Source organism: Symphalangus syndactylus, chromosome 8 (assembly GCF_028878055.3).
Source record: "Symphalangus syndactylus isolate Jambi chromosome 8, NHGRI_mSymSyn1-v2.1_pri, whole genome shotgun sequence".
In the NCBI taxonomy this organism is placed as follows: Eukaryota; Metazoa; Chordata; class Mammalia; order Primates; family Hylobatidae; genus Symphalangus; species Symphalangus syndactylus.
In genome coordinates, this window is record NC_072430.2 from 129,336,209 (window position 1) to 129,354,736 (window position 18,528).

General features: G+C 39.5%; 1 protein-coding gene across 1 annotated transcript; it reads right to left on the minus strand.

The window, feature by feature from the left end:
• Window positions 1–452: 452 nt before the first annotated feature.
• On the minus strand, window positions 453–12,998 carry CCDC195 (coiled-coil domain containing 195). Its single transcript, XM_055287866.1, has 3 exons — window positions 12,764–12,998; window positions 6,576–6,822; window positions 453–576 (listed from the first exon to the last, which is right to left on the minus strand). Exons 1-3 carry the CDS (start codon window positions 12,996–12,998, stop codon window positions 453–455), a joined length of 606 nt encoding a protein of 201 aa, XP_055143841.1.
• Between the last annotated feature and the right edge of the window lie 5,530 nt (window positions 12,999–18,528).

Below are 18,528 nucleotides of genomic sequence, written 5' to 3' on the forward strand. Positions count from 1 at the left end.
TAGTGTCAGTGAAATATCAACACACAGTGAACTAAAAGGAGAATCACACTTATGTCACAGAAAACAAAAGGATAGTTGCTTTTATGCCACTAGTCAAAACCAGAACTTTTTTTCTGAGCTTGTTCTAGCTTCATCTGGAAAGTGAACAGAAGCATTTCTTGATGGCATAGTACAGACACTAACACTTAGCATATAATCACATTTAATTACATGTTGTATAGTCTACAATAGCCACTGCACACATACCAGTCATTAGTGCTCAGCAATGACAAAAAATAATTGCTTCCAGTCCTTGACCAAACAGGTCTATTGACCCAATATCAAGTATTTTGTGTGTCTTACTGGACATCTTGCCAGACTTCTTTATAGGGAAAGACACTGACCCAGCCAGACCTTGGTGCTCCCATCTCTTGAGAATCAACTGTTTCTTACATTTAATCACTTCACATATCCTATTCTGCAATGATACGTAGCTGGTTTGTGGTCTGATTTGGTGAATATTTCAAAGAACTTGAATTTTTGGAATATGAAGACATGTCCATGGGTAACAGGAAACTGACTGTCTTTGTCTTGTCCCTACAGGAAGCAAAATAAAGGGAAGAAAAAGACTTTTTAGTGAGCCTTTATACAGAACATTGATGATTTTTCCCCCCAATCACCAAATACTACCTACAGTGTTAAAAGTTCACTTAAAAATATATCATGATATTTTTTGTTAAGTTGTTCAACAATGATGTAAGGATATATATATTGGAATGACCTTTTAATTAAACTCAAGGAATAGTGTGGATAAAACAAAAACTTAAAACTATTGAGGGAGAGACTATATGGCTGAGGAATGATTATTAGTTTGATGTTCAAAGTGGAAGAATATCTCATTCTTAGGCGAAGAGTCTCTTGCATCAAATCTCTTCAGCTCATGAAATGAAGCAGAAACTTGAGGCAATTATTTTATAATCCAGATAAATCTGCTCCTTTTGACTGTGAATTAACTGAATACCCATCATGCTTGAAGAGTAAAGGGAGTAAGAGCAATAGCCCCGTGTTATCTGAGGGATTATATCTTTTCATTTTGCCTACTTCTCCTTTTACCTCTAAAATATTACAAAGAATGTAGACATTAACCAGGAGAAACTGCTCTTAGGAATAAATCTAAAGAACAGTGTTTAAAATGACTGCCTTTTCTTTATTTTTGTTCTCTTTTGTGGGAACAAAGAGGGTAGATAAGGCAGTAATTTCACTGAATGACATTTGGTGGCCTGTGTCTCAGAAAACACAGCTGCACCTTTTTTTCTTTTCTTTTCTTTTCTTTTTTTGAGACAGAGTCTCATTCTGTCACCCAGACTGGAATGCAATGGCATGATCTCAGCTCAGTGCAACCTCCTCTTCCCAGGTTCAAGCGATTCTCCTGCCTCAGCCTCCCTGGTAGCTGGGATTACAGGTGCACGTCACCATGCTGGCTAATTTTTTGTGTTTTTAGTAGAGACGAGTTTTCGCCATGTTGGCCAGGCTTGTCTTGAACTCTTGACTTCAAGTGATCTGCCCGCCTTGACCTCCCAAAATGCTGGGATTTCAGGCATGAGCCACCATTCTCAGCCAGTCCAGCTGCACCCTCTTTTGGGAGGAAGGCAGGCCAGTGCTTCCAAGCACTGGAATCAATAAAATAGTAACAACCACTGCCACTTGGTGAGCAGTCACTCAGCCACCTCATTTACTCTTCACAAAAGCTATGAGGTATCTGCCTTTAGGATTTCCTTTTCACAGAAGAATAAACTGCGACACAGGACAAACTAGTAACTTTCTCCAAGGCCACATTGTTTGTAAATGATGACGGAGGTGGAATTTTGGCCATCTGATTCTGGAAGCTGCCTCCTTAAACTTCTTTCTGGATTTGGAAAAGGAGAGAATATATTTATTGTAATGAATCTGGTTTACCCTATCAGTAAACTGAATAACATAGCATTTCTAATTTTAACTGTTTATATGGGCCTTTGTCCCTAAGCTTGTCAACTGAAATTTGTTTTTCTAAAACACAGGAAGAAAAGATTGAATTTCTATGTCAAAATTAAGAAAAAATTAAAATCCTGTCTTTAGTTTCTGGAAAGCTTTGATTCTTAGAAATATTGACATTGGCATTATTTTGTAAAATATTTTCTTGGTATAATAATGGAAATGTTCACAAGCAAATTGGGTATGATGTCTGATATGATTCAAAAGTCAGTGCAAACAAATTGGTTCTTGATAGATATTTGTAAAATGCTTTGAAAGCTATTAGTAAGGAAATTAATTTCCCAAATAATCAGAGGAATAATATAATGACATTTTACTTTACTAGTTAATTCCCGAGAATATAAAAGACACATTTAAAAAGGGCTACAATAAAAAAAAATGCTCAATTCCTACTCAATAGTTCTAGTGGATTTCATGCCAATCCAGCTGTTGATTTTAAGCCAATACTGGCTTTCTTCCTTTAATACAACCTTGCAATTGGCTCAATCTTTCAAATTAACTTTTACATTAGAAATGGGTTGTATTCTAAATAGTTCATTAGCTGGCAGCTTGGAAGTTGGAAAACATTTTACTTTAGAAAAATAATACCTCATAAATGTTGGTTAGGTTCCCATACTATCATAGAAAATAATATAAATTGAAATGGAAAAACTAATAGTACTATAATTCTCAGCATTGTATGTCTGTGAGAATGGTTTAAGTGCAAAAAATAAAACATGATATATACACCGTATAATTTCAGCATATGTGAACACAAGCTATCCATCTCAATGGTAGTTATTCAGGGATTATGAAGAGTTTTGTTTTTAAACATTTTTACTTTGTATATTGCCTGTATATTTTGTAACTTTTTTTTTTGAGATGGAGTCTCACTCTGTCACTCAGGCTGGAGTGCAGCGGCCCAATCTTGGCTCACTGCAACCCCTGCCTCCCAGGTTCAAGCAATTCTCTGTCTCAGCCTCCCAAGTAGCTGGGACTACAGGCATACACTTCCATGCCTGGCTAAGTTTTGTATTTTTAGTAGAGATGGGGTTTCACCATATTGGTCAGGCTGGGCTCGAACTCTTGGCCTCAGGTGATCTGTTCACCTTGGCCTCCCAGAGTGCTGGGATTGCAGGTATGAGCCACTGTGCCTGGCTGTAACTTTTTTTTTTTTTTTTTTTTGAGACAGAGTCTTGCTCTGTTGCCAGGCTGGAGTGCAATGGCGTGATCTTGGTTCACTGCAAACTCCGCCTCCTAGGTTCAAGTGATTCTCCTGCCTCAGCCTCCCAAGGAGCTGAGATTACAGGTGCCCACCACCACGCCTGGCTAATTTTTGTGTTTTAGTAGGGATGGGGTTTCACCATGTTGGTCAGGCTGGTCTCGGACTCCTGACCTCAGGTGATCCGCCCACCTCAGCCTCCCAAAGTGCTGGGATTACAGGCGTGGGCCACCGCGACCAACACCTGGCTGTAACTTTTTTTTATGATAAACATTTAGTGCTGCTATGGAACTGGATATATATATATATATATATGTATATATATATGTATATATATGTGTGTATATATATGTGTATATATGTGTGTATATATATATGTATATGTGTATATATTTATATATACACACACACTTTTTTTTTTTTAAGGAAAAGGACATATCTCTGCCATTCTTCTGTTTTCCTTCTTTGAAGACACATGACCAATGGAACCCAATGATTGAGTGTTCATTTCTTGTTTCCATATCCCACATTTGATCTATAAATAAATCTTGTTGGCTCCACCTTTGATGCATATCTAGAAATCACACCCACTATTAGCACACTTGGCAAAGAAATGATCCCCTCTTGCCTAGATTATTTTATAGCCTTCAGTCTGGTCTCCTTGTTTTCGATATTGTTCTCTTAAAATTTTTCACAATAGGGTTTCCAACCCAAGAACTTTTTACAAAATGAAAAGAGCACGTTATGCACACAAATTTATTTACAATAAATCCAGAGTCACTGGAATCGGGTGGAAGGCCACCCTTGGCTCTCTGCCCACCTGTCCTTCTGCACACCAGCTTGCTCACTTGTCACACCAGGCTCCTGGACTATCCTTGAACACACTGGTAATGCTCCTACCCAGGGCTTCTGCATTTGCTCTTCTCAATGCCTAGAGAGTTCTCTCTTTAGCCTTGATCAGGACTCATTCTCTCTCTCCCTTCTTTACTCAGATGGAAAGGCGTTCTTTGGCCATAGTATCAAACATTTCATTATGCTCCTCTAACCCTTCTTTATTCGCTTTATTTTTTGCTTTGGTACTTAACACCGTCTAACATAATATACACTTTATGTATTTGCATGTTTACTGATTGTCATGTTGCAAAGAAATAAGCTCCACATGGGCAGGGGTTTTTGACAGTTCGGTTTCCTGCTGTATCTACAGGGCAGAGAATCCTGCCCAACAGGAAGCACACCCTCAGGATATATTTATTGAATGAATGAATGTAATAAAAGTATAAAAAACCTAGACTGAAAAGATAAAAACCAAACTCATGATGACATTTGCCCCTGGGAGGACAAGGGAAAAGTTACATAAGACTTTCTTTATTGGTAACTTTCTTTCTTTCTCTCTCTCCTTCCATCCTTCCCTCCCTCCCTTCCTTCCTTCCTTCCTTCCTTCCTTCCTTCCTTCCTTCCTTCCTTCCTTCTTTCTTAGAGGCAAGGTCTCACTATGCTGCCCAGGCTGGTCTTGAACTCCTGGCCTCAAGGGATTTGCCCACCTCAGCCTCCCAAAGTGCTGGAATTACAGTGTTGAGCCACCGCACTCAGCCACATTTTATTTCTTTTACATATAAAAACATCTGAAGCAAATATGACAAAACTTTTTGAATCTATTGGTGCATGTAACATAAATTTCGGAATATTTCTGTATTTTGGAAGTTTTCATAAGACATTTATTCTGGCTTTCCAATAATTTCACGATAAAGCATATATTCCTTAGCATTCCACGAACGGCCTTTAATGATGAATCCTTTTCACTTTTCCATCCTCATTTATTTTACTACTTTTAGTTTCTCTCAATGGCATGGCTTCTTCTATCTTCATGTCTGTTTTGTTCTACTTGGGATGACCTTTCCATTGTTCTTTGCCTAAATCTAGTAGTCTTTGGTGACTCCAGTTACTCTCCCTGCTCCTATGATAGAACCTTCTGCAAGGGAAACACAATTTTCATCCTGTCTTTGGAAATCCAAATAAAGCTGACTCAACCTTTGTATCCCACATCCTGTGGGAAGTCCAGTGCCCTTTCCAATATTTATGAGAATTCCTACAGGCCTCTTGCTAATGGTTATCTCTTGATTTGCTTTCCTGCCACTGCTGAGTTTGATGGTGCTCTGGGTCCCTCAGCAATCATATTTTTGCATTTTCTCTTTCCTGTGATAAGCTAATAATCATGAGACCCAGGTTCCCCTCCTCTTGATTTTCCTCCTTCTACTCACACAAGACAAAGACAAGTAGAGATCTTGCTGAAGAGTTAGGGCCTCACTGGGAGTTGGAAGGTGGGATGCAGAGTGTGGGAGAGAGGGGGCAGTGCACGCTCCTGCACAGTTGTGCAGATAAATTAGGCTTGGTGTTAGAGGACTTGACCCTACCACTTCAGGAGCCACTGGCCAAGTTTCCTCTAACAGACCCTGGCTTGTTTTTCTTTTTCTTTTTCTTTTCTTTCTTTTTTTTTTTTTTGAAATGGAGTCTCACTCTGTCTCCCAGGCTGGAGTGCAGTGGTACCATCTCGGCTCACTGCAACCTCTACCTCCCGGGTTCAAGTGATTCTCCTGCCTCAGACTCCCGAGCAGCTGAGGTTACAGGTGCAGGCCACCACACCTGGCTAATTTTTGTATTTTTAGTAGAGACAGGGTTTTGCCATTTTGGCCAGGCTGGCCTTGAACTCCTGACCTCAAGTGATCCAGCCTGCCTCAACCTCCCAAAGTGCTTTCTTGACTGTTGTCTCACATCCCTCCCATTCTCAGGCTGTTCCAGCTCTCTAAATACCAATTCACATATTTTGGAGAGCAAATTGGTTTTCTCTTTGTCTCTTGGCCCTTATGAGTTATGCCTAAATAATTTTTTTAAACAATTTCCCCTAAAGCCCACTAAGGCACCTGCCTCCACCAGAACAGCTGTTCTCTGAGAGGAGTTCTGCGTTCAGCTCTTAAAGTAACTGTGCCTTCTCCCTGAGATGCACTTTATTGCAGTAGATAGTTTACTTGTGTGCCTTTGTCACTAAATGAGAGTTTTGAATGTAATGGCTTACTTTTGCTGAATTTTGTATCACTAGTGCCTGGCTTAGAATATGATCACTAATGCTTAATGAATAAACAAATACTAAGTTGTCCGGTTGTTAGAGGCATCTATTAGAGGGTGCCATTTAACCTCAAATAAATTTGTTACTTTAAATTCCCAAAATGGACATAGGTGATATGAAAATTATTTATATGCTATTTGTTTTGTTTCCTCCACTAGGTAAGACTTCACTTATCCAGGGGAATGTCTCAGTAACCATCTCAGCTTGGGTCTGTTCACCAGCTTGAAGTGTATTGTACATTACCTGCAACCACAAACATGCTCAGGAAAAGCTCTTTGGCTGGTCCTATTGCTGGTGAAAAAATCTGTGGCAAACACCTTTTCTTCCATGTCTTGCTTCTTAATTGGAGCACACGCCAGTGACTTAAGTGTTCCCTGAGCTTCTAGAATTCCGCTTTTTGGGTGACTTTTCCCAGCTTTCCAGGGATCATTTACAGCAGATGAGCAAACTGATGATGAAATGGAATAGCGTCTAACAATCATGACATTGCCTGTACAAAAGACACAAAATTCAACTTAAAAAAATTCTACCCTAATGACACTCACAAATGAAAAACTAGACAGAACTATTGTTTCTCATTACTTTTTTGGCATAAAAGATAGCCATTTGGCCAGGCATGGTGGCTCACGCCTGTAATCCCAGCACTTTGGGAGGCCGAGGCGGGTGGATCATGAGGTCAGGCAATGGAGACCATCCTGGCCAACATGGTGAAACCCCGTCTCTACTAAAAACACAGAAATTAGCCAGGCAAGGTGACAGGCACCTGTAGTCCCAGCTACTCAGGAGGTTGAGGCAGGAGAATTGCTTGAACCTGGGAGGCGGAGGTTGCAGTGAGCCAAGATCATGCCACTGCACTCCAGCGTGGGTGACAAGAGGGAAACTTCGTTTCAAACAATCAAACAAACAAACAAAAAAGCATTCATTGATTTATTTTACTAATATTAATTGAGTGCCAACCATATGCCAGGATCTTTTTTAAAAGATGGGGATGTGGTAGAGAACAACATAAAATTCCAGAGTTCACCTTCTTATGTGGAAGACAGACAGTAAACAAACAATATATGATAGAATTCACATAGTAATACATTCTAGGAAGGCAAATAAGGCTGATGAGGACAAGGGGATAGAGACAGATGCAGGAAGGTGTTCGGAGGCTATTTCAGTTGTGTGGCCAGGGAAGACCTTTCTGAGAATACAGCATTAGAACAGGGGCTCGACATACATAGATAATAAAAAATGACCTTAAAATTGGGAGAACATGAATCTCCCAGACATGCCAATTCTTGATGGCCTTGTTACTCCTGATTCTAGAAGAACAGGCTTATCCACAGTGTCTGATCACCTGAATGGCCACAGGAATTTAACAGGTTGTTGCTAACTGGCCTATGATTGCATGTCTTGGCCTTAGTTGGGACAGTCATTAGGAGGATGTCTATTGAGTGAGAGATGAACGCAAAGGAGACACATAGCAAAGAGCAAAGATGCATGGTGTGGGAAATTGGAGAGACCCTGAAAGAGATGGAGAGATTTGTGGCTTTAGTTTCCAGGGGCTTCCAATTCACTGTTCATAGTGTCTCCCAATAAACTCTTCCCTTGAGGTAAATCAAATCTGCCCTGTTGTTGTTGTTTTTTAATAATGAAAACATGTTGATTAAAAGGGCTTTATTTTAGAGGCTCTTGGTACGTCTGAATGCCAGCTCTTACACTGCATTAACTCTGTGATCTGGAACCGGTCGTTTAACCTCTACTTGGAGGTCTGGTGATTATCCAACATCTACTTGCATGTCCAGTGTTGTCCATGTGGCTTACAACACTGATCTCATGGGTTGGTTTTCATTTTCTGGAGCACTTTATGAGTGATTGTGGAATCTTCATTCTTCTCACTGCAGCATTGCCATGAATGAGCATGAAAGCGTAAAAAACCACTGCATTATGGGTAGGCTTTGCGAGTGCCAGAAGCACAATTATTTTTTATTTATGTTTGCTGATCGCTTCTGGAAAAAGCAGACAGAAAATCATTATGGTTATTTCAAAAGGTGGAGGCTGTTTCGGCTTTTGTAGAACAGAAGACTGAATTGTAGGAGAAGTCTGGGGAGAGTTTAAGTTCAAATCTGTTTGAAGCGATTAACTGCAAATATTATTCATAAATTATCTTTAAATGCTCCCCTTGGTCGTGATATGTAACTTCCATAATTATCTAAAAACAGATCTGTGACTACTTACAAACATACATGTTTTTGTTTAGAAGGATTATAAAACAATCCCCTGATACTGAATTGTAGGAAAACACAACAGGAAATTATGCTGATGATAGCAAAGTTACATTTGTTTTTACTTGGGACCTACAGTAAATTTGGGAGTCATTAGCATATAGGCTCATTGTTCATCTCCATGGGTCACAAAGGGTCTGTGTCCTTCAGTTTCTTATTAACAAAAGAAAAAAGATACTCAACACAGCATCACAGGCTCATTAGAACAGTTCCGAAGATCACAGCCAAATGCAGTTTATTTGCCAGCAAAGGATGTGAACAGAGAATCAGAGGTCCAGCAATGCTGTAAAGAGTTGTTTCTTGTATCTTTACTGTGGCAAATTGCTTCAAGGTTCCACAGGGCAAGAGGGGCCGGGAAACATCTCTGAAAGCACTGGCTAGATTTCATATCTACCAAATATTTATGCACTATTACAGATGTTTCCATGAGCATTTATCCAGCAAGGATTCATTCCGAGCAGACACTCTGCATTCTCAGTATATTTTATCACCACACAGCTGTGTCTGGGCTGTAGCGTAGCTCTGCGTCCTGGGGTGACTTCAGGGGAAGTAGGGTTCTCCACTCACAGAGAGCTTCACTTTATCTCACCACACATACCAAGGAACACATGGAGGAACTTTTAGTTCTAAGTGATCCACTTCCAGGTCCTCTTTAATTGTTCCCTTTCTTAAAGTGAGACTCATATTTCTGATTTCACATTATTCTTTCTGAAAGAATACGTTTATGTATTTTTGTTTCCAAAAAAGGATTGGAGAAGTTGGATGATATAATTTCTATGAAGCTTATATTCTTAACTGTAAATAAGGAAATTTCTACTGGATGATCTCTTCCCTCCCTCCCTTCCTCCCTTCCTTCCTTTTTGACGGAAACTTGCACTGTTGCCTAGGCCAGAGTGCAGTGGTGCAATCTTGGCTTACTGCAACTTCTGCCTCCCGGGTTCAAGCGGTTCTCCTGCATCAACCTCCCGAGTAGCTAGGACTACAGGCACGTGCCACCACGCCCAGCTAATTTTTGTATTTTTAGTAGAGACGGGGTTTCACCATGTTGGCCAGGATGGTCTCCATCTCCTGACCTCGTGATCCACCCACCTTGGCCTCCCAAAGTGCTGAGATTTCAGGAGTGAGCCACTGTGCCTGTCCTCTAACGTTCCTTTCTAGTAACAGATTTCTATGATTCAATTAATTGTAAGTATGAATTTCAATGGACATTGGCAATTACTATTAAAACTACTGATAAAACTTATGCTCAAGTCAAATAATAATATTTTTCTGACATGTCCAATGATATTATGACAACTATTACTTAGTAATTTCCATTGAGTCTTACTTACACTATCTTTACTCCTCTCAACAGCCCTGTGAGGTAGATCCCATCATTACCTCCATTTTACAGATGAGGAGAGTGATCATAAAAAGCTCTACATCACTCTACATTCATAGAATCACAGGATTTTGCGGTTGGAATAGGACTTGGAAGACATTTAGCCCAATCCACTTATTTTTACATGAGGATGCTAAGATCAGAAAGTTTATGTGACTTGCCCAATGTTGAACAACTGTTACAAAACAACTAGGAATACAACCCAGGTGTCTTCATGCTCAGGACAATGATCTTCCTACTTATATTACTTGCTATTATAATAGCACATAACATTTAAGAAACAGATAAACATCATTTAAAGTAACTAACTGGACTCCCAAGTGCAAATCTAAATCACATTTCTTTCTGTGTTTTATTTGTGCAATAAGCAAGGTTTCCTACAATTTTATCAAATATTTTTCACCAGTACTTTTTTTTTTTTTTTTTTTTTTTGAGACAAGGTCTCACTCTGTCACCCAGGCTGGAGTACGTGGTGCACCCTTAGCTCACTGCAGCCTCAAACTTCTGGGCTCAAGGAATCCTCCCATCTCAGCTTCTGAAGCTCTCAAGTAGCTCAGTCTATAGATGTACGCCATCACGCCTGGCTAATTTTTTCCTGGCTAATCCTTTTCTTTTCTTTTCTTTTCTTTTCTTTTCTTTTCTTTTCTTTTCTTTTCTTTTGTTTGTAGAGATGGCGGTCTCACTATGATGCCTAGGCTGATCTCGAACTCCTGTCCTCAAGTGATCCTCCTGCCTTTGCCTCCCAAAGCGCTGGGATTACAGGCATGAGCCACCATGCTTGGCCTCACCAATCCTTTTCAAAGTTAATGCTAACATTCTTATTGGGAATTACCACCCATATGCTGAAGCAGTATGATATCAATTGTGCATTTAACTCTTATGAATATGTTCTAACCTCCTCTAAGCTTGATGATGTTTAGACCCTGAGAATTTAAAGGGCAATACTCTGTTCTTTGAGCAGTGTTAATACATGTTTTAAAATAGGACAGTTAGTTCTAAGACGCAACTTACTTTTCTGTTAGGATAAGTCCCACAGAGAATAGACTTGAAGGATTGTTGTTTATTTTTGGAGCAAGGCAGTGGTTTTCAATGGTGGATCGGGTGCGATTTAGTTCCCAAGGCAACATTTGGCAATGCCTGGAGACATTATTGATGGTCATAACTGGAAGGGGAAGCGTGAGTACTCCAGCATCTAGTGGTTAGAGGCCAGGGAAGCTGCTAAACACCCCACCATGCTCGAGATGACCTCCACAGTAATTATTCAGTCTCAAATGTCAGTAGTACAGAAGTTGAGAAACCCTCAACTAAACAAATATTACAAATGTCCACATCCTTTTTTTTTTTTTCCAGCAGGAGAATGTCTAACCTCCTATAGGTTACTCTTTCACAGTTTTATTAAATAACCAGTAGACAGTTACTCAATCCAGAGTTGTACTTATGAAAAGGGAAAAAGACCTGGATCAGAATCTGTTTTCAGCTTTCAAATATAGGGTCTCATTAGAGAGACACATCTCTAACTGCAAGAACCAACTGGCAAATATGACCTGTTCCATTGTCAAGCTGTTCAGAGCTTCTTTTTTTTTTCTTTTTTTCTTTTTGAGATGGAGTCTCACTCTGTTGCCAGGCTGGAGTGCAGTGGCACGATCTCAGCTCACTACAACCTCCTCCTCCTAGGTTCAAGTGATTCTCCTGCCTCAGCCTCCCCAGTAGCTGAGATTACAGGTGTGCACCACCACACCTGACTAATTTTTGTATTTTTAGTAGAGACAGGGTTTCACCATGTTGGCCAGGAAGGTCTCAATCTCTTGACCTCATCACCCGTCCACCTTGGCTTCCCAAAGTGCTTCTAATTGGCAGTGCCTGAAGCTTTTGACAGATGATTTTAAGAGTTTTGAGTATTTAATTATGTGTATGAATTATTTTATTTGAATATGTTGTGTGTAGGCAGGTATTGACGATTTTAATGTAGAGTGTATTTCTCACTCTGCTGATTTCTGACCCCATGTGTATCTTCACAGTCAAAATATTTCTCATAAAAGGTGAGAGATTTGATTTTTACAATATATCAAACATTGACTCTGTATCTTGAAGTCTTCAATCTGTATAGCAGGCTGAATTATGTGCAGCATTCATTCATACAGGACAATAAAGTTATCAGTAAAACATGGATAGGAAATAGTATCTGCCATTTGTTGTGCCTTGGCCAGGTGCAATACTAAGCATTTAGTTCATGTTACTGTAGTTAATCCTCACAACCTTGTGAAATAGGTACTATAACACTTCTAGATGAAGAAAACAAAGATTAAAGAGGTCTAATCACTGGCTTAGAGTCAAGTGGCTGAAGTGGTCAATTGGCACCCATATTTGTTGACTTTGACATCCATTTCCTTATCTGGTGTGCAGTACTGTTCCAGCTTTATAAGTGTGCGTGCCATTTGACATACACACATTCAATGTTCTATTATGCAGCATTTAAATGGCTGAAGTTAAAGAGGAAAAAGACCACATTGTTCCTAGTGTGACTGATTTCCACAAACCTGTCTCTCTTATCTTTCCCAGCAAATATGGAAGTAATTTTAGTGTTGCTATAATATGTTGCTTGAAGATGCTAAAGCCATTTTTCTCTAGGGATTCAAAGGTAATCTACTAGGAGGAAAGGGATGAAACCCACCACCGTTATTACCAAACTATACAGTTATCTGATCAGCACAATACACTTAACTATTTCACGATATTTGCAAAATGGGCACAGCCCACAAGGGCTCAGAATGTTTGGGTACCTTGGTGTTCCTGCACTGCTGGTGCTGCATCAGTGGAAACGGCACCCTGAAGGGTTGCTGGAGATTGTCCTGGCGCTTCCTCCTCCCTTTCGTCTCCTGATTCTCCCCCTGAGCCTGAGGTTCTCTGACTACTTGCAGTGGATCTCATCCGGAGGGCTTGATTCTCTTTCTCCAGTTTGTGGATCTCTGCCCGCATTTCCTGGATAACTCTCAAGAGCTGGATATTAGCTTCCATTGTCTCTTCTCATGTCACTCTAGTTGGCTTCTTCGGGAGAGACAGGTGGACTTTTCCTCATGAGCCCAAAACACAATCTACTCAGTGGGTCTGGCTGATCCTGCTCATAAACCTTTCTGAACAATAGCTGTCACTCTTCTCTGCTCCATCTTTCAGCACCTGGGGGGTTAGGCTGTCAAGGGAGGTAAAAGATCTTCCATGAAGTATTCATTCTGGGTTTTGTTTTTCAAAACAGAGATTTTCTTTCAATCTTTCATTTCATGTCAATCCACAGTTCTAGAATATTGCTTTGTGTGGGAGGAGAAGAGAACACTCCACAAATTTCCAGTGAGGAACAGTTTCTTGTTTCCATCATGAACTTACCATCACAACAGCCACTCAGTCTTTTCTCTGTTGCCACTTCTGGGATCAAATGTATCTCAGGATCACCAGCTGTCACAAGTGCATCAAAATGGACATAGAAGAATTATGCCATGTCTTCTCTGTCTAATGTGCCATAGTTCTGCATTTTTTGCTAAATTATTAATTTTGACACTTATTAAGGAAGGGTAACATTGATCACAAGGGGTCATATGAACTGCAGGGATATTATTTAAATATGATGTTGGTAATTAATACCTAAATCCCTGAAGATAGGCCAAGGAAGCACAGATATTACCACTCCTCAGTAAGTTTCTATCTTACAAGCATTTTGCTATTATTTACTTCTAGGATGTTTGCCTGGGCAAAGGCTGCCAGGGGTATTTTGGGAATGTAAGAAGACACAGGCTAAACATTAATCTTGAATGAGAGAGACATGTGACAATTACAGCTTTTGTTACCTATTTCCTGAAGAGGTTTCTTTGTGGGGAAATGAAAAGTACAAATCTTAAATAGCATATGCCCTGATAGCAATATCTGTTTGGAAATTCAATTAATGTTTAAACATAAATGATCTTTTGCAATACGATGAAAATAATTAGAAAACTTTTTACGGGGATAGATTTTCTTTCACATTCATTTTTGTTTTCTCTGCATGTGCGCGTGTATATGTGTGTGTGTGTGTGTTTTTGCCCATCCTAATACATATTTGTTGATTGATTCAAGGCTGTTTAGATGGAAGGAATGATTGGAGAAAGTATTACTCCTTTTTTATTCATACAAATTTATTTCGTATGTTTGAATTTTAGGTTCACTAAAAAGTCAGTATATAAAAATGATGAGGGCATTTTCATATACTATTTATATTTGTATTTAAATGAATTTCAATAAACATATGCCACTCCAGAGGCTCTAGAAGTAGGTTGTAGAAATATGGATTATGGAGCAAAATGGGATTGGAAAGGTCATCCAATCTCACCACCTACTGGATGTTCAGATCTGTTCCACAGTATCTCTGCAACGGATCATTGACCCTATATGTGAGTATTTCTTTTGTAGGAGAGTTTCCTTCCTGCGATTTTCTTTTTGAGAAAATTTACTCATAAACGAGATAGGCATTTTACAGCATTTTACAGCCATTTTACAGCAAAGGAAATGGGCATAGAAACTTGAAGACACTTGGCCTAGGTCAGGGATACTAAATGCAGGCAATGTGACTCAGGAGTTTACATACTCAATAATTATCTGTACTGTGCCCCTTAGAATTGTGCGCACCTCATCAGATATTCTTTAAATTATTTTTATTTTTAATTATTATCGATACATAACAGTTGTACACATTTTTGGGGTACATGTGATTTTTTTTTTTTTGAGACAGAGTCTTGCTCTGTCGCCCAGGCGGGAGTGCAGTGGCGTGATCTCGGCTCACTGAAAGCCCTGCCTCCTGGGTTCACGCCATTCTCCTGCCTCAGCCTCCTGAGTAGCTGGGACTACAGGCGCCCGCCACCATGCCTGGCTATTTTTTTTGTATTTTTAGTACAGACAGGGTTTCACTGTGTTAGCCAGGGTGGTCTGGATCTCCTGACCTCGTGATCCGCCCGCCTCAGCCTCCCAGAGTGCTGGGACTACAGGCGTGAGCCACCGTGCCTGGCCCACATGTGATATTTTGATAAAACACACAATGTATAATGAGCAAATCAGGGTAACTGGGGTATCCACCACCTCAAGCATTTATTATTTATTTGTGTTGCTTTTGAACTAAAATTATTTCCATTGACCAAAAATTGGTCTCCATGCAGCTCGTTCTTAGCTCTACTCTTTGGAGACATTATGCAATATGTCTAATCTTTGCTTTAATAAAAATTATTGTTCCATCATGTTTCAGTGAGTTTCTACACTCCAGAAAAAACAGCCTCAATATTTTTAGCTGTTGTTTTAATCTAATGTGTGTTCCAGGGCCTGGAGTGCATCTTGGACTCTCTTTTGAACATGTTTCAATTTGTTGATAGGTTTCTTGAACTAGGATATCCAGGTCTAAAGGCATTCTCCTGAATGCATCTGACTAGAATAGGACAAACTACCTCAGCTTCCATAAAGTATTTTGTGGTGTATTCCACAAAAATGGGCCGTAAGATTCATTCTTGAAATTGAACTCAGTGTTGAAATTGTATTTGCTTCTTAAAATTGCATTCAGCAACAAAGCAGAATATGAAAATAACTTGTACTGTTATTGGAAATGACAAGATTATATCATTATTTATAGACAATTTGATTATATATCTAGAAAGCCCAAGAAAATAAATCTGGGTGGGTGCAGTGGCTCACACCTGTAGTCCCAGAAATTTGGGAGGCCGAGGTGAGTGGATTTCTTGAGCTCAGGAATTCGAGACTGGCCTGGGCAACATGGTGAAACCCTGTCTCTACAAAAAATACAAAAATTAGCCAGTCATGGTGACATGTGCCTGTGGTCCTAGCTACCTCAGGAGGCTGAGGTGGGAGGATTGCTTGAGCCAGGGAGGTCAAGGCTGCCAAGATTGTGCCACTGTACTCCCAGCCTGGGTAACGGAGCAAGCCCCTGTGTCAAAAACAAAACAAAACAAAGCAAAACAAAACCCACAAATGAAATAAGTCCAAAATTTTATTTTGTAATCTACTCCTATGTTACAAAATAAGAACTTAAAAATCAATAGTTTTTCAAAGTACTATCAATGACCAGTAGAAAAAAAATGAAAAATATTCCACTGACAATAGGTCTCTGCATATAAAATGCCCAGGAATTTTTTTTAAGTTTGTAAGGTTTATAATTAAAAAAAAAAAAAAACTAACATTTTGCTGAGATATAAAAGAAAACTTAGGAAAATGGAAACTATTTTCCTGGCAAGAAGACTGAATATTTTAAAAGAAGTCTTAATTGAATTTCTTTTCTTTACTTTTTTTTGTTTTTTTGAGATGGAGTCTTGCCCTGCCACCCAGGCTGGAGTGTGGTGGTGCAATCTCGGCTCACTGCAACCTCTGCCTCCCGGGTTCAAGTGATTCTCCTGCCTCAGCCTCCTGAGTAGCTGGGATTACAGATGCACGCCACCACGCCCAGCTAATTTTTGTATTTTTAGTAGAGATGGGGTTTCACCATGTTGGTCAGGCTGGTCTTGAACTCCTGACCTAATGATCCGTCCACCTCAGCCTCCCAAAGTGCTGGGATTACAGGCGTGAGACACTGCGCCAGGCCGTCTTAGTTGAATTTCTAATCAAAATCTCAATGGGATTTTTTAAAAAAGAAATTGATGAAATCATTGTAAAGGTCATCTGGAAACAATTGTTATGAAGTATGTGAAAATGAAGAGTAATTATTAGGGACTTGCTTTATTCAATTTTTCAATATAAAATGAAGTTATGATGATGAAAACAGCAAATATTGGAGAATTTGCAGGCAGGACAAAGTTACAGACATTTCCTAGAAGAACAGCAAATGGCAAAACATGAGGAAAAAAGCTCAACTTCATCAGTAATTTTGCAAATTAAATTACTGAAATTTTTGTTGAGGGGATGAAGAAGTTAGCAAAGATTTTGAAAACAAAAAAAGTTAATGCAAATACTATTAATAATTGACAAGTCTTTCAGATAAGCAATTTAACAATAAGTATCAAGGATATTTAACAAGTTCTTAACTATAAGCCTTTAAATTCCACCTTCTAGACTCTACCTAAGAAAGTAATTGCATGTAAAGATTCTTATAAAATGATGCATGCTGCACATTGGTAGCAAAATGCTGGAAATAACCTAACTGCCCAAAAGAGGAAGATGAATAAATAAAATATGGTATAGCCATAAAACAGAATAATATTCTGAACCTGAAAATGTTGTGTGGAAAAATTAGTATACCCAACTGATATGGTTTGACTCTGTGTCCCCACCCAAATCTCATGATGAATTGTGATTCTGAGTGTTGGAGATGGGGCCTGGTTGGAGGTGTTTTGATCATGAGGGTGGTTTCTAATGGTTTAGCACCATTCCCCAGTGCTGTCTCATGAGTGAGTTCTCATGAGATCTGGTTATTTAAAAGTGTATAGCATTTCCCCCTTCTCCCTCTCTCTCCTGCCATCATGTGAAAACATGCTTGCTTCCCCTTTACCATTTCGCCATGATTATAAGTTTCCTGAGGTCTCCCCAGCCATGCCTCCTGTACAGCCTGTGGAACTCTGAGTCAATTAAACCTCTTTTCTTTATAAATTGAGAAACCTTGTCTCTACTAAAAATGCAAAATTAGCCGGGCGTGTTGGCGTATGCCTGTAATCCCAGCTACTTGGGAGGCTGAGGCAGGAGAATTGCTTGAATCCGGGAGGTGGAGGTTGTGGTGAGCTGATATCATACCATTGCACTCCAGCCTGGGCAACAAGAGCAAGACTTGGTGTCAAAAAAAAAAAAAAAAAATTACCCAGTCTTACATGGTTCTTTATAGCAGTATGAGAATGGACCAATACACCTGCTGTATATAAAACATTATCTAAACTATGTTAAAAATGGAAAGAAATATCCCAAAAGAAAAACAGTTTTGTGTGGTAAGATTTTTGATGATTTTTAGTTACCCACGTGTGTTATCTGAATTTTAAAAAATTCTGTAATTGACTGGGCCCAGTGGCTCACACCTGCAATCCCAGCACTTTGGGAGGCTGAGGCGGGCGGATCACGAGGTCGAGATTGAGACCATCCTGGCCAACGTGGTGAAACCCCGTCTCTACTAAAAATACAAAAAATTAGCTGGGCGTGGTGGTGGGCGCCTGTAGTCCCAGCAATTCGGGAGGCTGAGGCAGGAGAATGGTGTGAACCCGGGAGGCGGAGCTTGCAGTGAGCCGAGGTCACGCTGCTGCACTCCAGCCTGGTGACAGAGCAAGACTCCATCTAAAAAAAAAAAAATTCTGTAATTATGTGAATGGCTTTTATAATTAAAAAAAAGTGATGAAAATAGAATAAATAATATGAAAGAAATTTAATAAAATGAAGTGATACTACATTTTTTTGGAATTTTTGGTGGATTTTGAAGTCAGATGACTAGTGAAAACTGGAATTTTCTTACCAAAGTTGCTGTAGTCTGTAATAGTTGTAATAAAAATTTGAAATTTTGATATATAGTGAAAGCTGTTTAGAATTAGTAAATTTTTATACGAATGCAAGA

What these genes read in the sequence shown, in the direction of transcription:
- CCDC195 (XM_055287866.1), bottom strand. Translation starts at nt 12,998, where the DNA reads ATGGAAGCTAATATCCAGCTCTTGAGAGTTATCCAGGAAATGCGGGCA. An exon ending in AGCAGTGCAGGAACACCAAG is followed by an intron (nt 6,823 to 12,763) that starts GTACCCAAACAT and finishes TCTTTTGTACAG; the next exon opens with GCAATGTCATGATTGTTAGA. An exon ending in GAGCATGTTTGTGGTTGCAG is followed by an intron (nt 577 to 6,575) that starts GTAATGTACAAT and finishes TGCTTCCTGTAG; the next exon opens with GGACAAGACAAAGACAGTCA.